Source organism: Doryrhamphus excisus, linkage group LG11 (genome assembly GCF_037039965.1).
Source record: "Doryrhamphus excisus strain RoL-2023G ecotype Guam linkage group LG11, RoL_Dexc_Guam_v1.1, whole genome shotgun sequence".
NCBI lineage: Eukaryota > Metazoa > Chordata > Actinopteri > Syngnathiformes > Syngnathidae > Doryrhamphus > Doryrhamphus excisus.
The window spans coordinates 2,639,161-2,663,416 of NC_136367.1; the positions used below are offsets into that span (position 1 = coordinate 2,639,161).

The following is a 24,256-nucleotide window of genomic DNA, read 5'->3' on the forward strand; positions in this document are numbered from 1 at the left end:
GTGCGCTGCTCGGTGCATCACGGCAGTGTGCATTTAGCAGCATCATCCTACGCACCTGCACCGTTCACTGGCTGTCGCACGAACAATATCGCAGTAAAAATACTACAAACATAAGAAAATACCAATATCCTGCACAAAAAAAAAAAAAAAAAACAGCTCGAGTGAGAACGCTTCTGTTTCTTCTCCTCCTCGCAGTTTTGGACCTCGTCAGACATTCGACTTCTTTTCTCTGTTTGACTCTTCAGGTAAGAGCTTTTTATTATTATTATTATTATTTCATATTGTTATTAATTACTGCGTTTGTGTGTACTAAGGTGCAACCTAGTACGTTATGCTGCTTTTGGACTAATAATGAAAAGATGCAAAAATCCACATTTGCTTTGCCATTTAATAACACATGTGAAGACTGCTATTTGTGATGGTGTATTTTTATAGTATACTATACTTGATTAGATATGTATTTCAAGTATAATAGTACATTATGGTCCTGATGTTGCAAGTGTGCATGTGTGTGTGTAAAGGAAAAAAATGGAGATGTTTTGTGGTGAGGTGTTTTCTATAACCTGCAGCATCCTCTGCTACTTTAAAAAAAAAAAAAAAACATTAACACATATTTGAGTACTCCATCTTTTATGATTTCATTGTACTAAATGTACTTCTTTGTCACTTATATACACATAATTTTTATTTCTATTCCGCAACATCACGCTGCATTGTTCAAGACTATTTTGCCTCAGAGAGCCAGGGCTCCTTCTCAAGGTCATCCCCTGTTGGCAAATGATGGGAATGGGAGACTGTGTTATGTAATCGCCTGGCTGGGGGGGCCGGGGGGGGGCGCCCCGCAAGCTCCCGGTAACCTTACTGATATGGCTTTATATCTGTACCTGCTCCCTCACGTGCATTCATGACTTCTGTATTAGTTTACTCTCCATGGATAAAGCAAAAGGATGTCATTCCGAGGCACGGATAAATAAAAGTTGCATTTTTTTTTTTAAGCGATATTTAGCAATATTGAAGATATCTTCCGTCAAAGTGATGTCGTGTACTGAACAAATACTGCAAAACGCAATACAAGTTAAAGAAACAGTCTTGATATTGTTTCCTGCGGTACCTGTTTTCGTAGTAATCACCGCTACTATTATACAGTGTTGCTCAAATAGTGGGGCGGGGCCCCCCTTGGGGGAACTCTGTGAGGTATTGGGGAGGGTATACTCATCTACACTAGTCTGGCGGTGTCTTTATTCATGCTTGTGCCAGCAACTCATGCAGTGGTTTGTACAGATAAATACATTAATATTACCGGTTATGAATGGTATAATGGTACATGCAATCCAGAAAATGATATGTAAATGTTACACTTGGGGGGGGGGGGGGGTGGGCTAATAAATTGACAATAAAAGCATAAATACCGCAGATTTCAGAAAACAACACATGGAATGATACGGCACTCTAAAATCTGTCTGTAAAATTAAAATTAAAATAAATAAATATATATATAAATAAATAAATAAAAATCCAAAAATTGTTACAACTATAATGATGAAAATGGTAATATTAATGATGATTATAATAATGGTGATAATAATGGTAATAATTCTAAAGATTATAACAATAATGATAATGATAATAACAATAATAATATTACAATGATAATAATAATAACAGGGGAAAACAAGACTGTGGCATGAACATGATTATATCTATGATTAAGCTTTTGCTTCAGCCTACTCCTTTTTGGGCTTGTGATCAGATAGTTGAATACAAATGTAAATAATGGAAAGTTATATTTTGATTAATGTAATAAATGCACTGTAATGTTTCATATATTTGCCCAAATAAAATTAAAAAAAAGCTTGGAAATCATGAGCAGAAATTATTGATACCAATATGATCGGATATTCCATTGAGTTATTAGGATGTAATACCGTATTTTCCGGACTATAAGTCGCACTTTTTTTCATAGGTTGGCTGTTCCTGCGACTTATACTCCAGAGCGACTTATAAATGAAAAAACCGGACACCTTTTCTGTTCATGTTTATTTTTTTGTGTATCTTAATAACTATTGTGTTAGCATATCTTACACCTATTCAGCCTGTTCTCTATTATTTTATTATTGTTAGAACTCGCCTTCCAAGATGACGTAATGTCTGTTTTGGTCAAGTAGTTTTTAAAATAAATTACTTATACTCCAGTGCGACGTATGTATGTTTTTTTTTCTACTTAATTATGTATTTTTGGCTTTGTGTGACTTATACTGCGGAGCGACTTATAGTCCAGAAAATACAGTATATAGTAGAGTTGCAACAATTAATCGATTAATTAATCGTTAATTAATCGTTATTTTGATTTAGAAATGTAAATATCTTCTTTTCAGCATCTCAAATATTACTAGCTTTGGTAAAGCATGGGTGCACTGTTAATGGAACTAGAAGAGGCACCCAGACTCGGACCCGGACCCGGACCCGGTCCGGGACCCGGACCTAAATAAGCGGAAAAAAGTAAAAAAAAAAATTCAAAAATTATAAGAATAAAGTCAAAATATGATGGGAATAAAGTGATAATATTCCGCACAGAAAATTCAAAGAAAGTTGAAATATTATCGCTATAAGTACAACTTCTTAGCATATCTACACCCCTTAACCAATGACTCAATTAATCATAACAACAAGCTTTAGTCGCAGTCTTAATATCTAGTGCTAGCTGCATCATTTTTTCCTCTTTAATTTATTTTTTTAATATTTTATATTCACATTAGACATGAAAAAAACTGTCCCTTGATCTTGATTTAATTTCATCGCCACACTGTTTGTCCTATTATACTTGTCCCTTACAGAGGACAATACATGCGTTGCTAGGTGAGATAGAGGGTGTGCCTTTTCCTATGAGGTACATTCAGTTCTCTTCCCAATAGGCCGCCATTGTGGAGGTCTGTTCCTTATAATGAAGTATACGAGAATACATCGTTGTAATCTACGGCAAGCTCTGTGTTTAAAAACCCACAGTGAAGAATTGTTTGAACGTCTCCGGCGCGCTTCATCAACATGACGTACAAGAGAGAGGACAGCTTCACACTTTCTGATGAATATAAACGGTGGACTGGATGTTACACACAGTGATTCAGCAGTGGTGCTTGTTGTGGGAATTGGAGGCGGAAGGTGAAAGTGCGTTTTTTTTTTTTTTTTTTGCTGAAGCAGTAGACGTGCTGGGTCGATGATTTCCTTAAACGTGATGATGCATACGTTTTTTTTTAAGGAGTGACACTGCAAAACAGCCACAACTGAGCAGAAACAGTCGATACCGTACCGTATAGTTATTAGCTATTTTTGTCTTTTACGCAAATTTTGGACATGCAAATGTAACCACATAATTTTTTCGAATGCAACTTCTTAAGAATGTCCAAAACAAATCAGCCATACTGTACCATATGCCTTTATGGCATACGCAACTCTGATATTAATTCTGAAGAGGTAATATCCGTCAGTCATCGAATTGCAACAATTAATTGATGATTAATCGATTATCCAGTTGATCTTCAGCTATTCGAATTTTGCTTCTAACTAATGGTACAGCTGAATGTGCATGTTTTTTTTATTCATTCATTTTATACCGCTTATCCTCACAAGTGTCGTGGGGGTGCTGGAGCCTATCCCAGCTGTCTTCGGGGCGAGAGGCGGGGTACACAGCCTGGACTGGTGGCCAGCCAATCACAGGGCACATATAGACAAACAACCATTCACACTCACATTCATACCTATGGACAATTTGGAGTCGCTAATTAACCTAGCATGTTTTTGGGAATGTGGGAGGAAACCGGAGTACCCGGAGAAAACCCACGCATGAACGGGGAGAACATGCAAACTCCACAGTGGAATTGAACCCTTGTCTCCTAGCTGTGAGGTCTGTGTGCTAACCACTCGAACACCGTGCAGCCCTAAAACATTTTTAGAAGTAATAAAATAAAATTAAAGAACAAAATAATAAATAAAATATTGTAATGTCGGCTGGTGGGTTGGAAACCCAAAAGTGGTTCTTCGGGCTGTTTTCAGTGGATTGCAAGTCCTCGCATAAGCTCACTTTCTTTGCGACACAGCCGCAGATATCTGCTGGAGAAGAAGAGTGTGCCATAAAGATTGACAGATTCTCAGCACTGCAGCGCACGTTGTTGAATAAAAATGACTAATAAAAAGTCAAAATAACAGATAACAATTTGAAATAAGGAGATAAAAAGTCGAAATAACAAGATAAGTTGAAATAACAAGATAAAAAGTCGAAATAACAAGATAACAAGTTGAAATAGCGAGATAAAAAGTCGAAATAACAAGATAAAAAGTCGACATAACAAGATAACAAGTTGAAATAACGAGATAAAAAGTCGACATAACCAGATAAAAAGTCAAAATAACAAGTTAACAAGTTGAAATAACGAGATATAAAGTCAAAATAACATGATAAAAAGTCGACATAACAAGATAAGTTGAAATAACAAGATAAAAAGTCGAAATAACAAGATAACAAGTTGAAATAGCGAGATAAAGTCGAAATAACAAGATAAAAAGTCGACATAACAAGATAACAAGTTGAAATAACGAGATAAAAAGTCGACATAACCAGATAAAAAGTCAAAATAACAAGTTAACAAGTTGAAATAACGAGATATAAAGTCAAAATAACATGATAAAAAGTCGAAATAACAAGATAAAAAGTCAAAATAACAAGTTAACAAGTTGAAATAACGAGATATAAAGTCAAAATAACATGATAAAAAGTCGACATAACAAGATAAAATTCAAAATAACAAGTTAACAAGTTGAAATAACGAGATATAAAGTCAAAATAACAAGATAAAAAGTTGAAATAACAAGATAACAAGTTGAAATAGCGAGATAAAAAGTCGAAATAACAAGATAAAAAGTCGACATAACAAGATAACAAGTTGAAATAACGAGATAAAAAGTCGACATAACCAGGTAAAAAGTCAAAATAACAAGTTAACAAGTTGAAATAACGAGATATAAAGTCAAAATAACATGATAAAAAGTCGACATAACAAGATAAAAAGTCAAAATAACAAGTTAACAAGTTGAAATAACGAGATATAAAGTCAAAATAGCATGATAAAAAGTCGACATAACAAGATAAGTTGTAATAACAAGATAAAAAGTCGAAATAACAAGATAACAAGTTGAAATAGCGAGATAAAAAGTTGAAATAACAAGATAAAAAGTCGACATAAGATAACAAGTTGAAATAACGAGATAAAAAGTCAACATAACCAGATAAAAAGTCAAAATAACAAGTTAACAAGTTGAAATAACGAGATATAAAGTCAAAATAACGAGATAAAAAGTCGACATAACAAGATAAAAAGTCGACATAACAAGATAAAAAGTCAAAATAACAAGTTAACAAGTTGAAATAACGAGATATAAAGTCAAAATAACATGATAAAAAGTCGACATAACAAGATAAAAAGTCAAAATAACAAGTTAACAAGTTGAAATAACGAGATATAAAGTCAAAATAACATGATAAAAAGTCGACATAACAAGATAACAAGTTGAAATAACAAGATAAAAAGTCAACATAACCAGGTAAAATGTCGAAATAAGATAACAAGTTGAAATAACAAGATAAGTCGAAATAATGAGATAAAAAGTCGAAATAACAGGATAACAAGTTGAAATAACGAGATAAAAAGTCGAAATAACAAGATAACAAGTCAAAATAACAAGATAACAAGTTGAACTAACGAAATAAAAAGTCAAAATAACGAGATAAAAAGTCGAAATAACAAGATAACAAGTTGAAATAACGAGATAAAAAGTCGACATAACCAGATAAAAAGTCAAAATAGAGAGAGAGGTCAGCTTTTTATTGATATTTCACTGCAAGCTGAAAGGATTTCATGGCTTCTAAATATGAAAGAAGGAAACAAAAGTAGGTCAAGCAGCTGCTTCAAGGAAGAAAGACAACTGACCTTAAGAAGACACAAAAAAAAAAAAGCAAAATATATTTTTACTTTGGGGTCAAAAGCTATCAAACAGTTCTACGACTGATAAATCCCGATGTGGTTATTAATAATACAATAAAAATAGCCATCTTTGTGTGTGTGTCCCGTGTAGGCAAAATGGGGAAACAGAACAGCAAACTGACCCCGGAGGTGATGGAAGATCTGGTGAAGAACACGGAGTTTAACGAACACGAGCTGAAGCAGTGGTACAAGGGTTTCCTGAAGGACTGTCCCACCGGACGTCTCAACCTGGAGGAGTTCCAGCAGCTCTACGTCAAGGTGAGTCTTTATATACGTTTATACTGCATAGTATACTGATACATTTGAAATAAATATGGAAAACATAATAATGCAGTATGTTTTTACCTCACATATTTTGGAAAGAAAGCAATGCATTATTTTGTATTGAACCCCTTTTGTGGGCTCTCTCGCTAATGGGGTTGGATTGATCAGCTATGTCGACGTCTCTAATGTCTTTTTTTTCTTTTCCACATCATAACATGACATGACAGTTCATTTCCACAGTCTGACTCGGGAACAGGGTTCATAAGTTAGTAAAACTAAAATGGAGTACTCAGGAGTCCGCAATATTAATTTTACAATATTTTTCTTCCTCGAAAATAGGCCTCTTTTTAGTATATAGAGATTCACTCAAATGTGATAATAATTCTAAATACATAATAAAACAGGTAATATGTACATACCATTGATAGATGTGTTATGTCTTTATGCTTCTTTCATAATTAGCGGTGTCACGAGGCACCCAACAAACTTTCATAAAACTATGGAAGCCCGTTTCCGCCACTGAAAAAGAAGATTATCCCAATGGGAAGTCGAAATAATGGGATAGAAAGTCAAAATAACAAGATAACAGATCGAAATAACGAGATAACAAGTTGAAATAGAGATGAAAAGTCGCAATAACGAGATAAAAAGTCGCAATAACGAGATTAAAAAGTTCAAATAATGAGATAAGTCGAAATAACGAGATAAAAAAATCGAAATAAGATAACAAGTTGAAAAAACAAGATAAAAAGTCGAAATAACAAGATAACAAGTTGAAATAGCGAGATAAAAAGTCGAAATAACAAGACAAAAAGTCGACATAACAAGATAACAAGTTGAAATAACGAGATAAAAAGTCGACATAACCAGATAAAATGTCGAAATAACAGTATAACAAGTTGAAATAACAAGATAAAACGTCAAAATAATGAGATAAAAAGTCAAAATAACGAGATAAGTCGAAATAACAAGATAAAAAGTCAAAATAACAGGATAACAAGTTGAAATAATGAGATAAAAAGTCAAAATAACAGATAACAATTTGAAATAACGAGATAAAAAGTCGAAATAACAAGATAAGTTGAAATAACAAGATAAAAAGTCGAAATAACAAGATAACAAGTTGAAATAGCGAGATAAAAAGTCGAAATAACAAGATAAAAAGTCGACATAACAAGATAACAAGTTGAAATAACGAGATAAAAAGTCGACATAACCAGATAAAAAGTCAAAATAACAAGTTAACAAGTTGAAATAACGAGATATAAAGTCAAAATAACATGATAAAAAGTCGACATAACAAGATAAAAAGTCAAAATAACAAGTTAACAAGTTGAAATAACGAGATATAAAGTCAAAATAACATGATAAAAAGTCGACATAACAAGATAACAAGTTGAAATAACAAGATAAAAAGTCAACATAACCAGGTAAAATGTCGAAATAAGATAACAAGTTGAAATAACAAGATAAGTCGAAATAATGAGATAAAAAGTCGAAATAACAGGATAACAAGTTGAAATAACGAGATAAAAAGTCGAAATAACAAGATAACAAGTCAAAATAACAAGATAACAAGTTGACATAACAAGATAACAAGTTGACATAACGAGATAAAAAGTCAAAATAACGAGATAAAAAGTCAAAATAACGAGATAAAAAGTCAAAATAATGAGGTAAGTCACAATAATGAGATAAAAAGTCAAAATAACGAGATAACAAGTCAAAATAACAAGATAACAAGTTGAAATAACGAAATAAAAAGTCAAAATAACGAAATAAAAAGTCAAAATAACGAGATAAAAAGTCGAAATAATGAGATAACAAGTTGACATAACGAGATTAAAAAGTCAAAACAAAGACATAAAAAGTCAAAATAACGAGATAAAAAGTCGAAATAATGAGATAACAAGTTGAGATAACAAGATAAAAAGTCAAAATAACGAGATAAAAAGTTGAAATAACAAAATAAAAAGTCGAAATAACAACATAAAAAGTCTACGTAACGAGATAAAAAGTTGAAATAACGAGATAAAAAGTCATAATAATGAGATAGAAAGTCGAAATAACGAGTGCATTGTGCTGTCTCTTAGACGGATGCAGCATTTCTGGCTTTTCAACTCTATTAAAAAGCAGCATTTCTTATGCAATGGCTTGCATCCTGATATGTAGATTTTGCTCCTACTTTTGATAAATTCAATACACTGATTCATTGTTGATGCCCCCCCCTTGCTAAATTATTAATATTCCTTCATGGGGGGCTGTGACAAGCATCTTTTTCCCTTTTGACTTCCACTAAGTTACCTTGCATTTCTCCTCATGAAGGGCCACTTTTTTTTCTTTGTGTGTATGCTAGCGGCCCCGCCTCCCCCCCACGGACACAAAGTGACTGTTTGACTGACCAGTGTCTCGCTTTGTTTGCCGTTATTCTATCGAACCGTGTTTCATGAAGCGACCAAGTCAGGGGTCGGCAACCTTTACCATCAAAATATGAATATTGTTTGATTCCCAACTTTGTTATGTTCCAATTGATCGCAATGTAACGTCATTAAACCAAGCTAACGTCAGCTATATTATCACAACATCCTTAGCCTTCTGATTAACTTCGACAAATAAGGTTTACTAACAAGATGAGTGGATCATCCAAATAAAGAAAATATTAATCCTCGTTATTAGCCACATTCGATAAGACATATTGGCACGTTTCTATTCGTTATGACTGTCGCCGGGCAGAAAAGCAACAGAGGCTATCAGATGAGCATCTCCTCATCCTCACGCTATTATGTCGCCCAGCGTATCTCATTAAGCAGCGGGTGTGAATTTATACAATGCCTTATTCATTTAGTCTTGTAAACAGGGATGAATTCAGACATAAGAGACATTGTGACAAAATAACAGCGATAGTCATTTACAGCCTCGCCGCTCGGAGGTTTTTTGATGAGGATTATTCATGTCCGTTTTAGAGAAAAATATCATTTGACACAAGGCATAAGCAGATTGCGATAATTGCACGTCGTCATGAATGGAAAAAAGCATGAGCAGAATTAACGAGTTTGCTTCATTGAAGCATTTTTTTTATGAGCATCCTGTAGCACAGGGGTCTCAAACTCAATTTACTTGGAGGGGGGGCAATGGAGCTCCGGTCTGGGTGAGACTGGGCCGCATCAGGTTTTCAAAAAAAAAAAAAAAATGCATTTATTAAAAACAAAAAAAAAATTAAAAAACTTTGCTTTGGTTCCAATTTTCTACAAGAAAAGCTCTGATAAAACATTACACTGTTCTCAAATATCTTACTTTTTATTTTTCTACACAAAATAAGATGAAAAATAAATAAACAAATCAAGAATAAATCAATAAATCAATCAGTAATAAATAAATAAATAAATAAAATAATAATAATAATAAAATGACAAATAATAAAAACTTAAGAAACCACATATAGTTGGTGGGTAGACAATTTTTTTTTTCAGATTAAAATGAACAAAGCATTATTAGAGCCCTGTAGACATGACAAAACACTATAGTCACATTTATACTCTTTTTATTTACAACATATTGCGCAACTGCAGCGTCTTGAGACACATGCTAACTCGCAAACTTAGAGAGCTAGCGACCTAAACGGTAGCCTTTCAAGTTATTTCCTTTCAACTTAAATAGCCAAAAACGTACCACTTCCACACGGATCGGGAGGATAACTATTAACAGTTATTTAACCTTTAACATGAACATTAATCAAAAGTAATATTTTTTTCTGGGTACATGATACCATACAGCATCCGTATCAAACTTGCACATTAAACTTTCATATCAAGGCGGGGGCCTCAAAGTAGTGTCCTGCGGGCCACATCTGGCCCGCGGGCCGCGTGTTTGAGACCCCTGCTGTAGCATGAATCAGACGTCCCATGCCAGCCCGCATTGTAATCGGTGTAAGAATAAAGCATGAATCTTTTACCACCGGTGCCAGGAAATGCCAGAGGGTGCTGTAGTTACATAAGACTCTCCTGCACGGGCACCGAGGTCGCAAGTTCACTTCCTTTAAATGCCAATGGAGCTCACGCATCAGAGCACAGCCAGAGAGGAAAGAGGCAAATCTTGCCATCGTGGCCTTACAACTTATAATCGCCACAATTATAGCAGAGCACATATGTTGAGACACTTTACATTTACATTTAAGAGGGTTTTGATTCTGCATTTTTTTTTTTTGTGTAAGAAAAGGATTTTTATCTGTTAATAGGCTCCGCCCTCGGCCATGTCTATGTGGAGTTGAATATGAATGAATGAATGAATGTTAATCGGCTGTTGTTTATGAAGAGGGCGGCACGGTGGTCTCGTGGTTAGTGCGCAGACCTCACAGCTAGGAGACCAGGGTTCAATTCCACCCTGTGTGGAGTTTCTCATGTTCTCCCCGTGCATGCGTGGGTTTTCTCCGGGTACTCCGGTTTCCTCCCACATTCCAAAAACTTATATTTTAGACACAAAAACCTTCTAAATATTTTTTATAACATTTTAGAGCCCTCCAGACATGAAGTAACACCCCTATAGTGAACTTTATACTCATATTACACATTATAGTAGACATAATAAGAGAAAATAAGATGACGAGTAATTAGCGCGAGGGCCTCACAATTGGGAGACCCGAGTTCAATTCCACCCTCGGCCATCTCTGTGTGGAGTTTGCATGTTCTCCCCGTGCATGCGTGGGTTTTCTCCGGGTACTCCGGTTTCCTCCCACATTCCAAAAAGTTAGATATTTAGGCACAAAAAAAACTGTTTCTAACCTTCTAAATATTTTTGATATAACATTATATCATTTTAGAGCCCTCCAGACATGAAGTAACACCCCTATAGTGAACTTTATACTCATATTACCCAATATAGTAGACATAATAAGAGAAAATAAGATGACGTGTGATTAGCGCAAGGGCCTCACAACTAGGAGACCTGAGTTCAATTCCACTCTCGGCCATCTCTGTGTGGAGTTTGCATGTTCTCCCCGTGCATGCGTGGGTTTTCTCCCGGGTACTCCGGTTTCCTCCCACATTCCAAAAACATGCTAGATTGAAGAAATGAATTTCTGCTGTATTGCGTAATAGGAGTGTAAAGGTGACTATAGGGGTGTTACTTTACCTTTAGACATCTCTACAATCATATTTTACTATGCTAACTATGCTAAATATCCCTACTTTGTAGAGATTCCCTATATTTGGACCATAGAAAATCTGTTTTAATGTCATTAGAGTCCTCTAGTCATAAAATAACACCCCTACAGTCACCTTTACATTCGTATTCCCCAACATAGTTGACCTAAAAACAGAAAATAAGCCATCCCGAGGGCTGCACGGTGGAGGATGGTTAGCGCGCAGGCCTCACGGCTAGGAGACTCGAGCTCACCTTCTATTTACAAGGTTGATGAAGTGGCCATGATGCATTGCGCATGTTTGTTTTTAATCAATTCTGTTGGAAAGGAGCACGTTGAGAATAGCAGTCCAGATATAATAACACCAGAAAAATTCGCTAGTCATCTTGAACACTGAACCCTCCTGCTACATCTTCTTCTTTTCTAGCAGACCACGGTGTTCAGAAGGCAGACTTACGCCGCCGTCTACTGTATTCAGTCCTATTATAATGCGCTAACCTGACAAATGTATGGGATAGACTGCTGGGAATGAGGATGGAGGATTAATGTATGAGTTAAGGAAGTTCGGAATATTTTCATGCGTGAGGATGGATGGATGGATGGATGGATCGACAATCTGGAGGGGTCTAAATCATTGCTAGATGTAGCAGCAGTTACTAAGTTGTTGCAACACTAATCCCTGCTGCTACATCTTCTTATTCCCTCGCAGACCAGTAAATCTAGTCTCACAAATTGTAAAAAGCAAAAAAAAAGCAATGCAGATCTAACAGTGTCTTGTAGGTTGCAGGGAGAATCCCATTATTGACGCATTGGGATAGACTGCTGGGAATGAGGATGGAGGATTAATGTATGAGTTAAGGAAGTTCGGAATATTTTCATGCGTGAGGATGGATGGATGGATGGATGGATGGATGCATCGACAATCTGAAGGGGTCTAAATCATTGCTAGATGTAGCAGCAGTTACTAAGTTGTTGCAACACTAATCCCTGCTGCTACATCTTCTTATTCCCTAGCAGACCAGTAAATCTAGTCTCACAAATTATGGGAAGAAAAAAAAAAAAAAAACGGTGTGTTGTGACCTCACATTATCGGGACAGATTGTTCCTGTGAAAAGTGACTCTACTTCGTGCATGTGTGTGGGGGGGGGGTGCAGCGATGGGGGGGTGAGGGATGGTGGGTGGCTGTCGTTTGGTGGGAGGGTGTGGGAGATGGCTTGAAAGCTTACGACGGGAAAAGTACGCAAAGTGTGAGTGTGCATTATTTATTAGTCATTAGTAAAAAATGGAGTCACATTGTGTGACAATGTGAGTGGAAGTGTGGAAGTGTGGAAGTGTGGAAGTGGGTGTCCTCGCTCTGCATGCATGCATGCATGCATGCATGACATTGATGAGGCAACACCTGTGTACCTGCAGTACATCTCTTTATTTATTCCCGCTCTCCATCATTCTCATTTGTGTTCTGTTTCTTGTCAGTACCTTTCAGTCCACAACACCCCACACCCCCCACACCCCCCACATCTTACCAAGGTGCTAAGTACAGCGTGAGATACAAATGTCTAAATGTACTGTTTGGGTTGAATGTACATTCTGTTCTCACTTTTTTTTTTTATTCAATTCCTTCTGTGCTGTCTGTCACTTTATTTATGTCCACATTGAATGTACATTATGTACAAAAACAAGACGTGACAACTTTAACTTTAGCACATCAACAGCACAATTTGTATTGGTTAGGCTTGTCAGGATGACAAATTTTGTGCAAAAAATTATCGTTGAGGCTGCACGGTGTATTAGTGTTTAGTGCGCTGGTCTCACAGCTAGGACACCCGAGTTCAATTCCACCCTCGGCTATCTCTTTGTGGAGTTTGCGTGTTCTCCGGGTACTCCGGTACTAAACGACTCCAAATTGTCCATAGGTATGAATGTGAGTGTGAATGGTTGTTTGTCTATATGTGCCCTGTGATTGGCTGAGCCACCAGTCCAGGGTGTACCCCGCCTCTCGCACCGAAGACAGCTGGGATAGGCTCCAGCACCCCCTGCGACCCTCGTGAGGAAAAGCGGTAGAAAATGAATGAATTAATGAATTAATTTTAGAGCCCTCTAAACATGAAGTAACACCCCTATAGTGAACTTTATACTCATATTACCCAATATAGTAGACATAATAAGAGAAAATAAGATGTTTTTTACGCTGCATGGTGGACAAGTGATTAGCGCAAGGGCCTCACAGCTAGGAGACCAGGGTTCAATTCCACCCTCGGCCATCTCTGTGTGGAGTTTGCATGTGTGGGTTTTCTCTGGGTACTCCGGTTTCCTCCCACATTCCAAAAACATGCTAGGTTAATTAGCGACTCCAAATTGTCCATAGGTATGAATGTGAGTGTGAATGGTTGTTTGTCTATATGTGCCCTGTGATTGGCTGGCCATCAGTCCAGGGTGTACCCCGCCTCTCGCACCGAAGACAGCTGGGATAGGCTCCAGCACCCCCCGCGACCCTCGTGAGGATAAGCAGTAGAAAATGAATGAATTAATGAATGTTAACTATAGGACGAGTGGTTAGTACGCAGGCCTCACAGCTAGGAGACGCAAGTTCGATTCCATCCTCTGTGTGGAGTTTGCATGTTCTCCCCATGCATGCGTGGGTTTTCTCCGGTTTACTCCGGTTTCCTCCCACATTCCAAAAACATGCTAGGTTAATTAGCGACTCCAAATTGTCCATAGGTATGAGGGTTGCAACACTGATACCTGCTGCTACATCTTCTTATTCCCTGGCAGACCAGTAAGTAGTTGAAACAACAAACTACATATATTCAGTCCTATTATAATGCGCTAACGCTACAAATGTATGGGGTAGACTGCTTTTATTGTCGCACAAACATCCAACGCCCATGAAGAGGAAAAGCCTCCAGGCAATGCATCACAACAGAGCGGAATCCATCCATGTGTCTATATTCAGGCCAGCATGTGAGTGTGTGTGTGTGTGTGTGTGTGTGTGTGTGTGTGTGTTTTCCAATGGCCTCACCACACAAACGCTTCAGCAAACACAAAAATGGAAAGGTAGCTGGAGAGACAGACAGATGCTGACATCATCTGGCCCACAGCCTGTTTCCGTGAGGAAACGTTTGTCAGCTGATCACAAGGGACACAGAAAGTATTTGGACGTCACGGTATGGGGGTGGTGGCTGGGGAGGAATGAGCCGCTGTCCAAGGGTGGAATTGAACTCGAGTAGTAAGATTATTAATGCAATATTTTCATGGTTAGAGCATGGAAACTTCTTCTTCTTCTTCTAAATACAGTTTTTAACATTATTAGAGCCCTACAGACGTGAAATAACACCCCTATAGTCACCTTTATTCATTCATTCATTCATTTTCTACCGCTTTTTTCCTCACGAGGGTCGCGGAGGGTGCTGGAGCCTATCCCAGCTGTCCGAGGGTGGAATTGAACTCAAGTTGTAAGATTATTAATACAATATTTTCATGGTTAGAGCATGGAAACTCTGCTTAAAACCTTCTAAATACAGTTTTTAAATATTATTAGAGCCCTCCAGACGTGAAATAGCACCCCTATAGTCACCTTTATCCATTCATTCATTCATTTTCTACGCTTTTTCCTCACGAGGGTCACGGAGGGTGCTGGAACCTACCCCAGCTGTCCGAGGGTGGAATTGAACTCGAGTAGTAAGATTATTGTGTCACAGTGTGTCTGTGATGTACCTCACAAATTCATGTAAAAGGAGTTTTTAAGGGGCTGCACGGCGGTCGAGTGGTTAGCGCGCAGACCTCACAGCTAGGAGACCAGGGTTCAATTCCCACCCTCGGCCATCTCTGTGTGGAGTTTGCGGAGTGTGAATGGTTGTTTGTGAATGGTTGTTTGTCTATATGTGCCCTCTGATTGGCTGGCCACCAGTCCAGGGCGTACCCCGCCTCTCGCCTGAAGACAGCTGGGATAGGCTCCAGCAACCCCTGCGACCCTCGTGAGGATAAGCGGTAGAAAATGAATGACTTTTAGAGCCCTCTAGACATGAAGTAACACCCCTATAGTGAACTTTATACTCATATTACCCAATATAGTAGACATAATAAGAGAAAATAAGATGTTTTTACGCTGCATGGCGGACGAGTGATTAGCGCGAGGGCCTCACAGCGCGGAGACCCGAGTTCAATTTCACCCTCGGCCATCTCTGTGTGGAGTTTGCATGTTCTCCCCGTGCATGCGTGGGTTTTCTCCGGGTACTCCGGTTTCCTCCCACATTCCAAAAACATGCTAGGTTAATTAGCGACTCCAAATTGTCCATAGGTATGAATGTGAGTGTGAATGGTTGTTTGTCTATATGTGCCCTGTGATTGGCTGGCCACCAGTCCAGGGTGTACCCCGCCTCTCGCCTGAAGACAGCTGGGATAGGCTCCGGCCCCCCCCGCGACCCTCATGAGGAAAAGCGGTAAATGAATGAATGAATGAATGACAGTAGTGGGTAATGTATAAATAACATTGTAGACATCCAGGATACTTTATTTTGCGTGTTACTGATGCATTCAATGTCACACGGGTCTTTATCCCGGATGAGCGAGAGAAGGTGATTATTATGCTGTGAATGTATTTTTTTACATTGCCATTCACATTCACACATACGTACTTCCTGGGCTCACAGCTGGCAAGCAAAACACCCTCACCCATCGTCGTCTTCTTCCTTACTTTCGCCTGACTTCAAAGTGCGTCACAAGGAGCGGAGCGCAAAACCCCACCCCCCCCTCCCCCCCGGCCGGGTCTACCTGCCAAACCTGGCAGCCAAGCGATGAGTCACACTGTTCGATGCCCTGCTTGGCTGCACGTCTGTATCTGATTTAGAATACAGTCAGGAAATAGGGTGCGAATATTGTAGGCATTTGTTAGGTTGTTATGATTGTTATGGTTGTTATGTTGTTATGTTCTTAAACCCAGAGTTCGAATCCAAAAGGGAATTGTTCATATGTGGATGATTGATCGTTGCAGTTTGCCGCAGTTTTACAGTCAATAACTTCCTGATTCCACTCAATATCTTCAGTTTTGTTGGTATCCTGGCAAAAAAAGGCATATACTGTAATCCCTTATTTATCATGCAGACTTGACTTATGTATAAATCTAATATTTTCATTACTATATGGGTTTGAACATAATTAGAGCCCTCTAGACATGAAATAGCACCCCTATAATCACATTTACACTCATATTACTTCATATAGTAGATATAATATGACCAAATAAGAGTGGCGGGGTGGGGACAGGAAGTGACATCAGTGCTTCAGAGTTGAGTTTTAGCTTGGAGTGGGTTCCAGCCACAACAGCAACCTGTGTTAAGAGATTGAGGTCGGTCTTGTATTTGCATTTGGGTTTGTTTAGCTATTTTTAAGCTTCAAAACATTTTAATGTGGGCGGCACGGCGGTCGAGTGGTTAGCGCGCAGACCTCACTGCTAGGAGACCAGGGTTCAATTCCACAATTCCAGTTTGCATGTTCTTCCCGTGCATGCGTGGGTTTTCTCCGGGTACTCCGGTTTTCCTCCCACATTCCAAAAACATGCTAGGTTAATTAGCGACTCCGAATTGTCCATAGGTATGAATGTGAGTGTGAATGGTTGTTTGTCTATATGTGCCCTGTGATTGGCTGGCCACCAGTCCAAGAGTGTACCCCGCCTCTTGCCCCGAAGATAGCTGGGATAGGCTCCAGCACCTCATGCGACCCTCGTGAGGATAAGCGGTTCAAAATGAATGAATGAATGAATTTTAGAGCCCTCTAGGCATGAAGTAACACCCCTATAGTGAACTTTATACTCATATTACCCAATATAGTACACATAATAAGACAAAATAATATGTTTCTTACACTGCATAGCAAACGAGTAATTAGCGCGAGGGCCTCACAGCTAGGAGACCCGAGTTCAATTCCACCCTCGGCCATTGCATGTTCTCCCTGTGCATGCGTGGGTTTTTTGTCCGGGTACTCCGGTTTCCTCCCACATTCCAAAAACATGCTAGGTTAATTAGCGACTCCAAATTGTCCATATGTATGAATGTGAGTGTGAATGGTTGTTTGTCTATATGTGCCCTGTGATTGGCTGGCCAAGTGTGGAGTGGATTTTGTGTATTAGCATGCAATCATTTATCCCTGTGGAGTGACATTGTGTGCTCCACATACTTGTGTTATTTTTTTGTTTTGTTGCACCGTGAGTGAGGAAGGCATTTTGGTTCGATTTCCAAAATGTTTCCAAATTTTTTGTCTAGCTAGCCTAAAGTTGTCGTTAGCGTATTCATGTGTTTCCATGCATGTGTGTGTGGACATCCCGGAGCCATGGAAGCAGCAGCAGCAACAATAGCAATGCGCCGGCTGAGTTTCACCCTCTGCCTTGCATGTCACTGTGGGTTTATGTAAGAACGAGCACAAACTCCGTCCCCTCTCACGCGGACCCCCCCCCCACACACACACACACAATCACACATGTTAAATTCCCCTACAATGGATTATACACACATTCCCGTCCTCTCTCCTTCCCGAGCCTCCGCACTCTGCTCAGTGATGCGGCAAAGACACGATGCTCGGACAAAGAAATGTAAATAACCGTAAGCACCGACGGCCAGTGGAGTCAACCCGAGGTTCGGGCTTGCGGGGTTTTCTCCAAACGGGGCTTCACTGCGTCTGATAATGTTAGTAAAGTCAAGCATGAGACTACGACGATATTTACATCTACAAAGCCCTCTGGTGACACGCCGGGCATCATCTGGAACTGACATACAGTAGATAGATAGAGCAGGAGGACCAATAGAAAAATAATATAAGGGGGGGTCGGCCTTGGTTTCTGCTTATAATAACAGCAGGATTTCACAGCAACCATAGGGACAAAGTTGCAAACTCCAACTATAAGGAAAATTCATAGATATACTGATAATATAAATGATAATATAACAAAGAATAACAATACAATCAAATACATAATCATACTTTTTTATTAGAAATAGAAATAAAAAAAATCTTAAAAAATCTATGAAAAAGATTTTTAATAGAAATCTTTTAATTATAATAAAAATAATAACAATAATAACAATAATAACAATAATAACAATAATAACAATAATAACAATAATAACAATAATAACAATAATAACCATAATAACAATAATATAATATAATATAATGCAATGCAATGCAATGTAATGTAATGTAATATAATATTCATTCATTCATTCATTCATTTTCTACCGCTTATCCTCACGAGGGTGCCGGGGGGGCTGGAGCCTATCCCAGCTGTCTTTGGGCAAATAATCTAATCTAATCTAATATAATCTAATCTAATCTAATATAATATAATATAATATAATATAATATAATATAATATAATATAATATAATATAATATAATATAATTTTTTTTCATTCATTCATTCATTCATTGCTGGAGCCTATCCCAGCTGTCTTTGGGCAAATAATCAAATCTAATATAATATAATATAATATAATATAATATAATATAATATAATATAATATAATATAATATAATATAATATAATATAATATAATATAATATAATATAATATAATATAATATAATTTTTTTTCATTCATTCATTCATTGCTGGAGCCTATCCCAGCTGTCTTCGGGCGAGAGGCGGGGTACACCCTGTACTGGTGGCCGGCCAATCACAGGGCACATATAGACAAACAACCATTCACACTCACATTCATACCTATGGACAATTTGGAGTGGCTAATTAACCTAGCATGTTTTTGGAATGTGGGAGGAAACCGGAGTACCCGGAGAAAACCCACGCATGCACGGGGAGAACATGCAAACTCCACACAGAGATGGCCGAGGGTGGAATTGAACCCTCGCTAACCACTCGACCGCCATGCCGCCCAGGTTTTTTTTTTTTTAGCAAACATCAACTGTTACATTTGTTCACTTCCTGCTTTCCGAATATAATTTAAGTTTTTTGTTTGTTTTTTAAATTTTATTTTATTTTATTTTATTTTATTTTATGTTATTTTATTTTATTTTATTTTATTTTATTTTATTTTATTTTATTTTATTTTATTTTATTTTATTTTACTGATGTTTCTGACACAGACCACCAATAGTTGATATCACTGGTCTGGTGTCACTAAAAGCCTTTTTTTTTTTGCAATCTATATTTTTAGTCACAAATGCATGCAAAACATTAACGCTTTTTGAGTCGTGTCAAAGTGCCGTCAGGACCCGAATTGAACCGCAGCTCCAAAAAACAAAGTTCACGGTAAAAAAAAAAAGTCTAAACATATTCCAACAAGAAGCTCAGTGAAGGAAAAGAGATTTAAATCGCTTAAACCGGAGATCGGTTTCATTCAAAGGGGATTATGTATTTTATTTTTTTTTGTAAACAATTTGGCTGAATTTGATCCTTTTTTTTTTTTTGGTTTCCAGATAGATAACTCCAGCGGAATATAATCCAGTTACATGCAAAGCGCAACTCCCTAAACTGCAACAGAATGCACATGGAATAACGGGAAAATCACCACTTTTAAAAAAAAAATCCTGACCCCTCGCGAGCTCATCACTGCAAGCTTTTAAGCCGCAAGATGTCTGTCCAGCTTAGTCGTTATCTGAAGAGCAGGCAGGCAAACACAAACGGGAACGCCGGGGAGGGGGGGGGGGGCTGCTGCTAAAAGGGGGGGTTTATTTTCAACCCAAACTTGCTAAATCCTTTTTCTCACTTCCTGATGAGCTTCTTCTTTGTGAGATTTCGCCAGCAATGCGAGCGCTCCAATTTATTCATCGCTTCTCCAACGTTGAGAAATGGCTTCCATTGAAGTGCGACCAGTCAAGTGTCTCCTCCTCCTTTTTCCCCTTCTCTGCCGATCCCTCGCCAAAGTGCTGGGATCGGTACCCAATGCCAGCTTGCAGCCTGATTATCGAGGCTTTTTATGTTCGTGCTTAACAACAGTGTATGTGTGTGTGTTTTGCATGTGTCTTCTTCTCCGGCTCATGCTACCGCTGATGTTAGCTTGTAGCAAGCCAGCTGTGCCTTGCAGCCCGGCTACTCCTTTGAGCGAATCAAACAACCCGGAAAGTAGAAAAAAAATGAACGGGACAAACCAAATGATCTGACATTTAGGTTAAATAAAACGCAAATAAAGTAAAGAAACTTAAAAGCGGGGCTGCACGGCGGGGGAGTGGTTAGCGCATAGACCTCACGGCTAGAAGACCAAGGTTCAATTCCACCATCGGCCATCTCTGTGTGGAGTTTGCATGTATTGTTGTTATTATTGTTGTTATTATTGTTGTCATTCTTGTTGTTCATGTTATTATTATTATTATTATTATTATTATTATTATTAGTATTAGTATTAGTATTAGTATTAGTATTAGTATTAGTATTAGTATTAGTATTAGTATTATTCATTCATTTTCTACCGCTTTTCCTCACGAGGTTCGCGGGGGTGCTGGAGCCTATCCCAGCTGCCTTCATTCTTCTTCTTCTTCTTCTTCTTCTTCTTCTTCTTCTTCTTCTTCTTCTTATTATTATTATTATTATTATTATTATTATTATTATTATTACTAATTCATTCATTTTCTACCGCTTTTTCCTCACGAGGGTCGCGGAGGGTGCTGGAGCCCATCCTAGTTGCCTTCATTATTATTATTATTATTATTATTATTATTATTATTATTATTATTATTATTATTAATATTATTATTATTATTATTATTATTATTATTAATTCATTCATTTTCTACCGCTTTTTCCTCACGAGGGTCGCGGAGGGTGCTGGAGCCCATCCTAGTTGCCTTCATTATTATTATTATTATTATTATTATTATTATTATTATTCATTTTCTACCGCTTTTTCCTCACGAAGTTCGTGGGGGTGCTGGAGCCTATCCCAGCTGCCTTCATTATTATTATTATTATTATTATTATTATTATTATTATTATTATTATTATTATTATTATTATTATTATTATTCATTCATTTTCTACCGCTTTTTCCTCACGAGGGTCGCGGAGGGTGCTGGAGCCTATCCTAGTTGCCTTCATTATTATTATTATTATTATTATTATTATTATTATTATTATTATTATTATTATTATTATTATTATTATTATTATTATTATTATTATTATTCATTCATTCATTTTCTACCGCTTTTTCCTCACGAGGTTCGCGGGGGTGCTGGAGCCTATCCCAGCTGCCTTCATTATTGTTATTATTATTATTATTGATTAATAAATTACATTGATAATAAATTGAAATTTAAATGGATTTTATGAAATTTCTTCCTCGCTGTCATTTCTTTCTACATTTTCATGTATTCAATTCATTTCTTTAACTCCTCCTTTTATTTGCGTCTCCTATTTGTTGATGTTATTTCCTTGACACAGGAAGTGAACAAACTGTTTATGAGAAAAACATGAATAATGTGAACACGATCACACGCTCTACCGTCCTCAATCAAGGAAATTTGGTGGAAGGCATCTCTTGTTAAATGCCAACCCCTCGCCATCTGCTGCCATGCTGGGCTTCGAACAGCGAGCACGCTCAGATGGCGGAAATCTCACAGTCGCATTCCCTCCCTCTCTTGTCCCAATTTTTTTTTCCTCTCTCTCATGATTTTACGTAACACAACGTGTTTCGTAACTTGGCGCTTAGTTAAAAGGGGCTGGGATGGCTTCCTTCCATCGCTGCTTCCATCCTCCTCCAGTCGACGCCATGTCTTCTTCCTGTTTCCTCTTCGAACATGCTAACATGCTAGATTCATTAGCGACTCCAAATAGGTATGAATGTTAGTGTGAATGGTTGTTTGTCTATATGTGCCCTGTGATTGGCTGGCCACCAGTCCAGGGTGTACCCCACCTCTCGACAGAAGACAGCTGGGATAGGCTCCAGCATGCCCGCGACCCTCGTGAGGATAAGCGGGAGAAAATTAATGAATGAATTTTAGAGCCCTCCAGACATGAAGTAACACCCCTATAGTGAAGTTTATACTCATATTACCCAATATAGTAGACATAATAAGAGAAAATAAGATGTTTTTACGCTGCATGGCGGACGAGTGATTAGTACGAGGGCCTCACAGCTAGGAGACCCGAGTTCAATTCCACCCTCGGCCATCTCTGTATGGAGTTTGCATGTTCTCCCCGTGCATGCGTGGGTTTTCTCCGGGTACTCCGGTTTCCTCCCACATTCCAAAAAACATGCTAGGTTAATTAGCGACTCCAAATTGTCCATAGGTATGAATGTGAGTGTGAATGGTTGTTTGTCTATATGTGCCCTGTGATTGGCTGGCCACCAGTCCAGGGTGTACCCCGCGTCTCTCCTGAAGACAGCTGGGATAGGCTCCAGCATACCCGTGACCCTCGTGAGGATAAGCGGGAGAAAATTAATGAATGAAAGAATGAATTAATTAATTAATTAATTTTAAAGCCCTCTAGACATGAAGTAACACCCCTATAGTGAACTTTATACTCATATTACCCAATATAGTAGACATAATAAGAGAAAATAAGATGTTTTTACGTTGCATGGCGGAGGAGTGATTAGTGCGAGGGCCTCACAGCTAGGAGACCCGAGTTCAATTCCACCCTCGGTCATCTCTGTGTGTGAGTGGCTGGACGTCGTCTTGTGAGACAGTCATTCACATTTTATGTTTTTTTTCACTTTTCTCTCAAGCAGAGTCAAACAACATCGCAGACTCCGAAGTCAGTTCACTTCAACATTTTCCAGCAGGAAGATGAGCTGCAATTGTTTATTAATGTCTACAACTGAAATGAACACATTTTGTGTCTTTTGGCTACAGTTCTTCCCTTACGGTGACGCGTCCAAGTTCGCCCAGCACGCCTTTAGGACTTTCGACAAAAACGGCGACGGCACCATCGACTTCAGAGAGTTCATCTGTGCGCTGTCCATCACATCTCGGGGCAGCTTTGAGCAGAAACTCAACTGGGCCTTCAACATGTATGACCTGGATGGAGACGGCAAAATAACACGGGTGGAGATGTTGGAGATTATTGAGGTATTGAACGGAATCAACCCCCCCCCCCCAACCCTACTACCCCACCCAAATTTACCCCCCTAGTGTGAAAGCAGGGAAACCTGCTGGATGTCTCAGATATTCCAGGCCAATTCATATGTTGCCTTCAAGCGTGGGGCTTTTTGGGGAGGGAGGTCCAAAACCATCCACACTGTGTGAGCTTTTCTTGTCCTTGAACGCCTCCCAGAGGTCAGAAGCGGAACGGCCCTCATGGTACCATGAATAGCGGTCAATTTCATCAAGAAAGTCCTCACTTCCTAAGGTCTTTAGTGTTTGTTATTTTGTAAAAATAACACCCCCCCCCCCCGGTCGAGTGGTTTAATCCCACCCTTGGCCATCTCTGTATGGAGTTTGCACGTTCTCCCGTGGGTTTTCTCCGGGTACTCCGGTTTCCTCCCACATTCCAAAAACATGCTAGGTTAATTAGCGACTCCAAATTGTCCATAGGTATGAATGTGAGTGTGAATGGTTGTTTGTCTATATGTGCCCTGTGATTGGCTGGCCACCAGTCCAGGGTGTACCTGACAGCTGGAATAGGCTCCAGCATGCCCGTGACCCTCATGAGGATAAGCGGTAGAAAATGAATGAATGAATTGTACTGGGGCTGCACGGTGGATGAGCGTTTAGCGCGCTTGCCTCACAGCCAGGAGACCCGAGTTCAATTCCACACTCGGTCCAGGGTGTACCCCGCTTCTCGCCCCAAGACAGCTGGGATAGGCTCCAGCAACCCCCACGACCCTTGTGAGGATAAGCGGTAGAAAATGAATGAATTAATTAATTTTAGAGCC

At 38.6% G+C, this 24,256-nt stretch overlaps 1 protein-coding gene across 1 annotated transcript in view; it reads left to right on the forward strand.

Annotated features, from left to right (window-relative positions):
* The first annotated feature begins 10 nt into the window (after positions 1-10).
* vsnl1a (visinin-like 1a) overlaps positions 11-24,256 on the forward strand; it is a 29,723-nt gene continuing 5,477 nt past the window's right edge. The window contains exons 1-3 of the mRNA XM_058076715.2: positions 11-245; positions 6,124-6,290; positions 23,235-23,450. Of these exons, the coding sequence (XP_057932698.1) occupies positions 6,129-6,290; positions 23,235-23,450 (378 nt within the window). The 5' untranslated portion in view covers positions 11-245; positions 6,124-6,128. The remainder of the gene's footprint in view (positions 246-6,123; positions 6,291-23,234; positions 23,451-24,256) is intronic.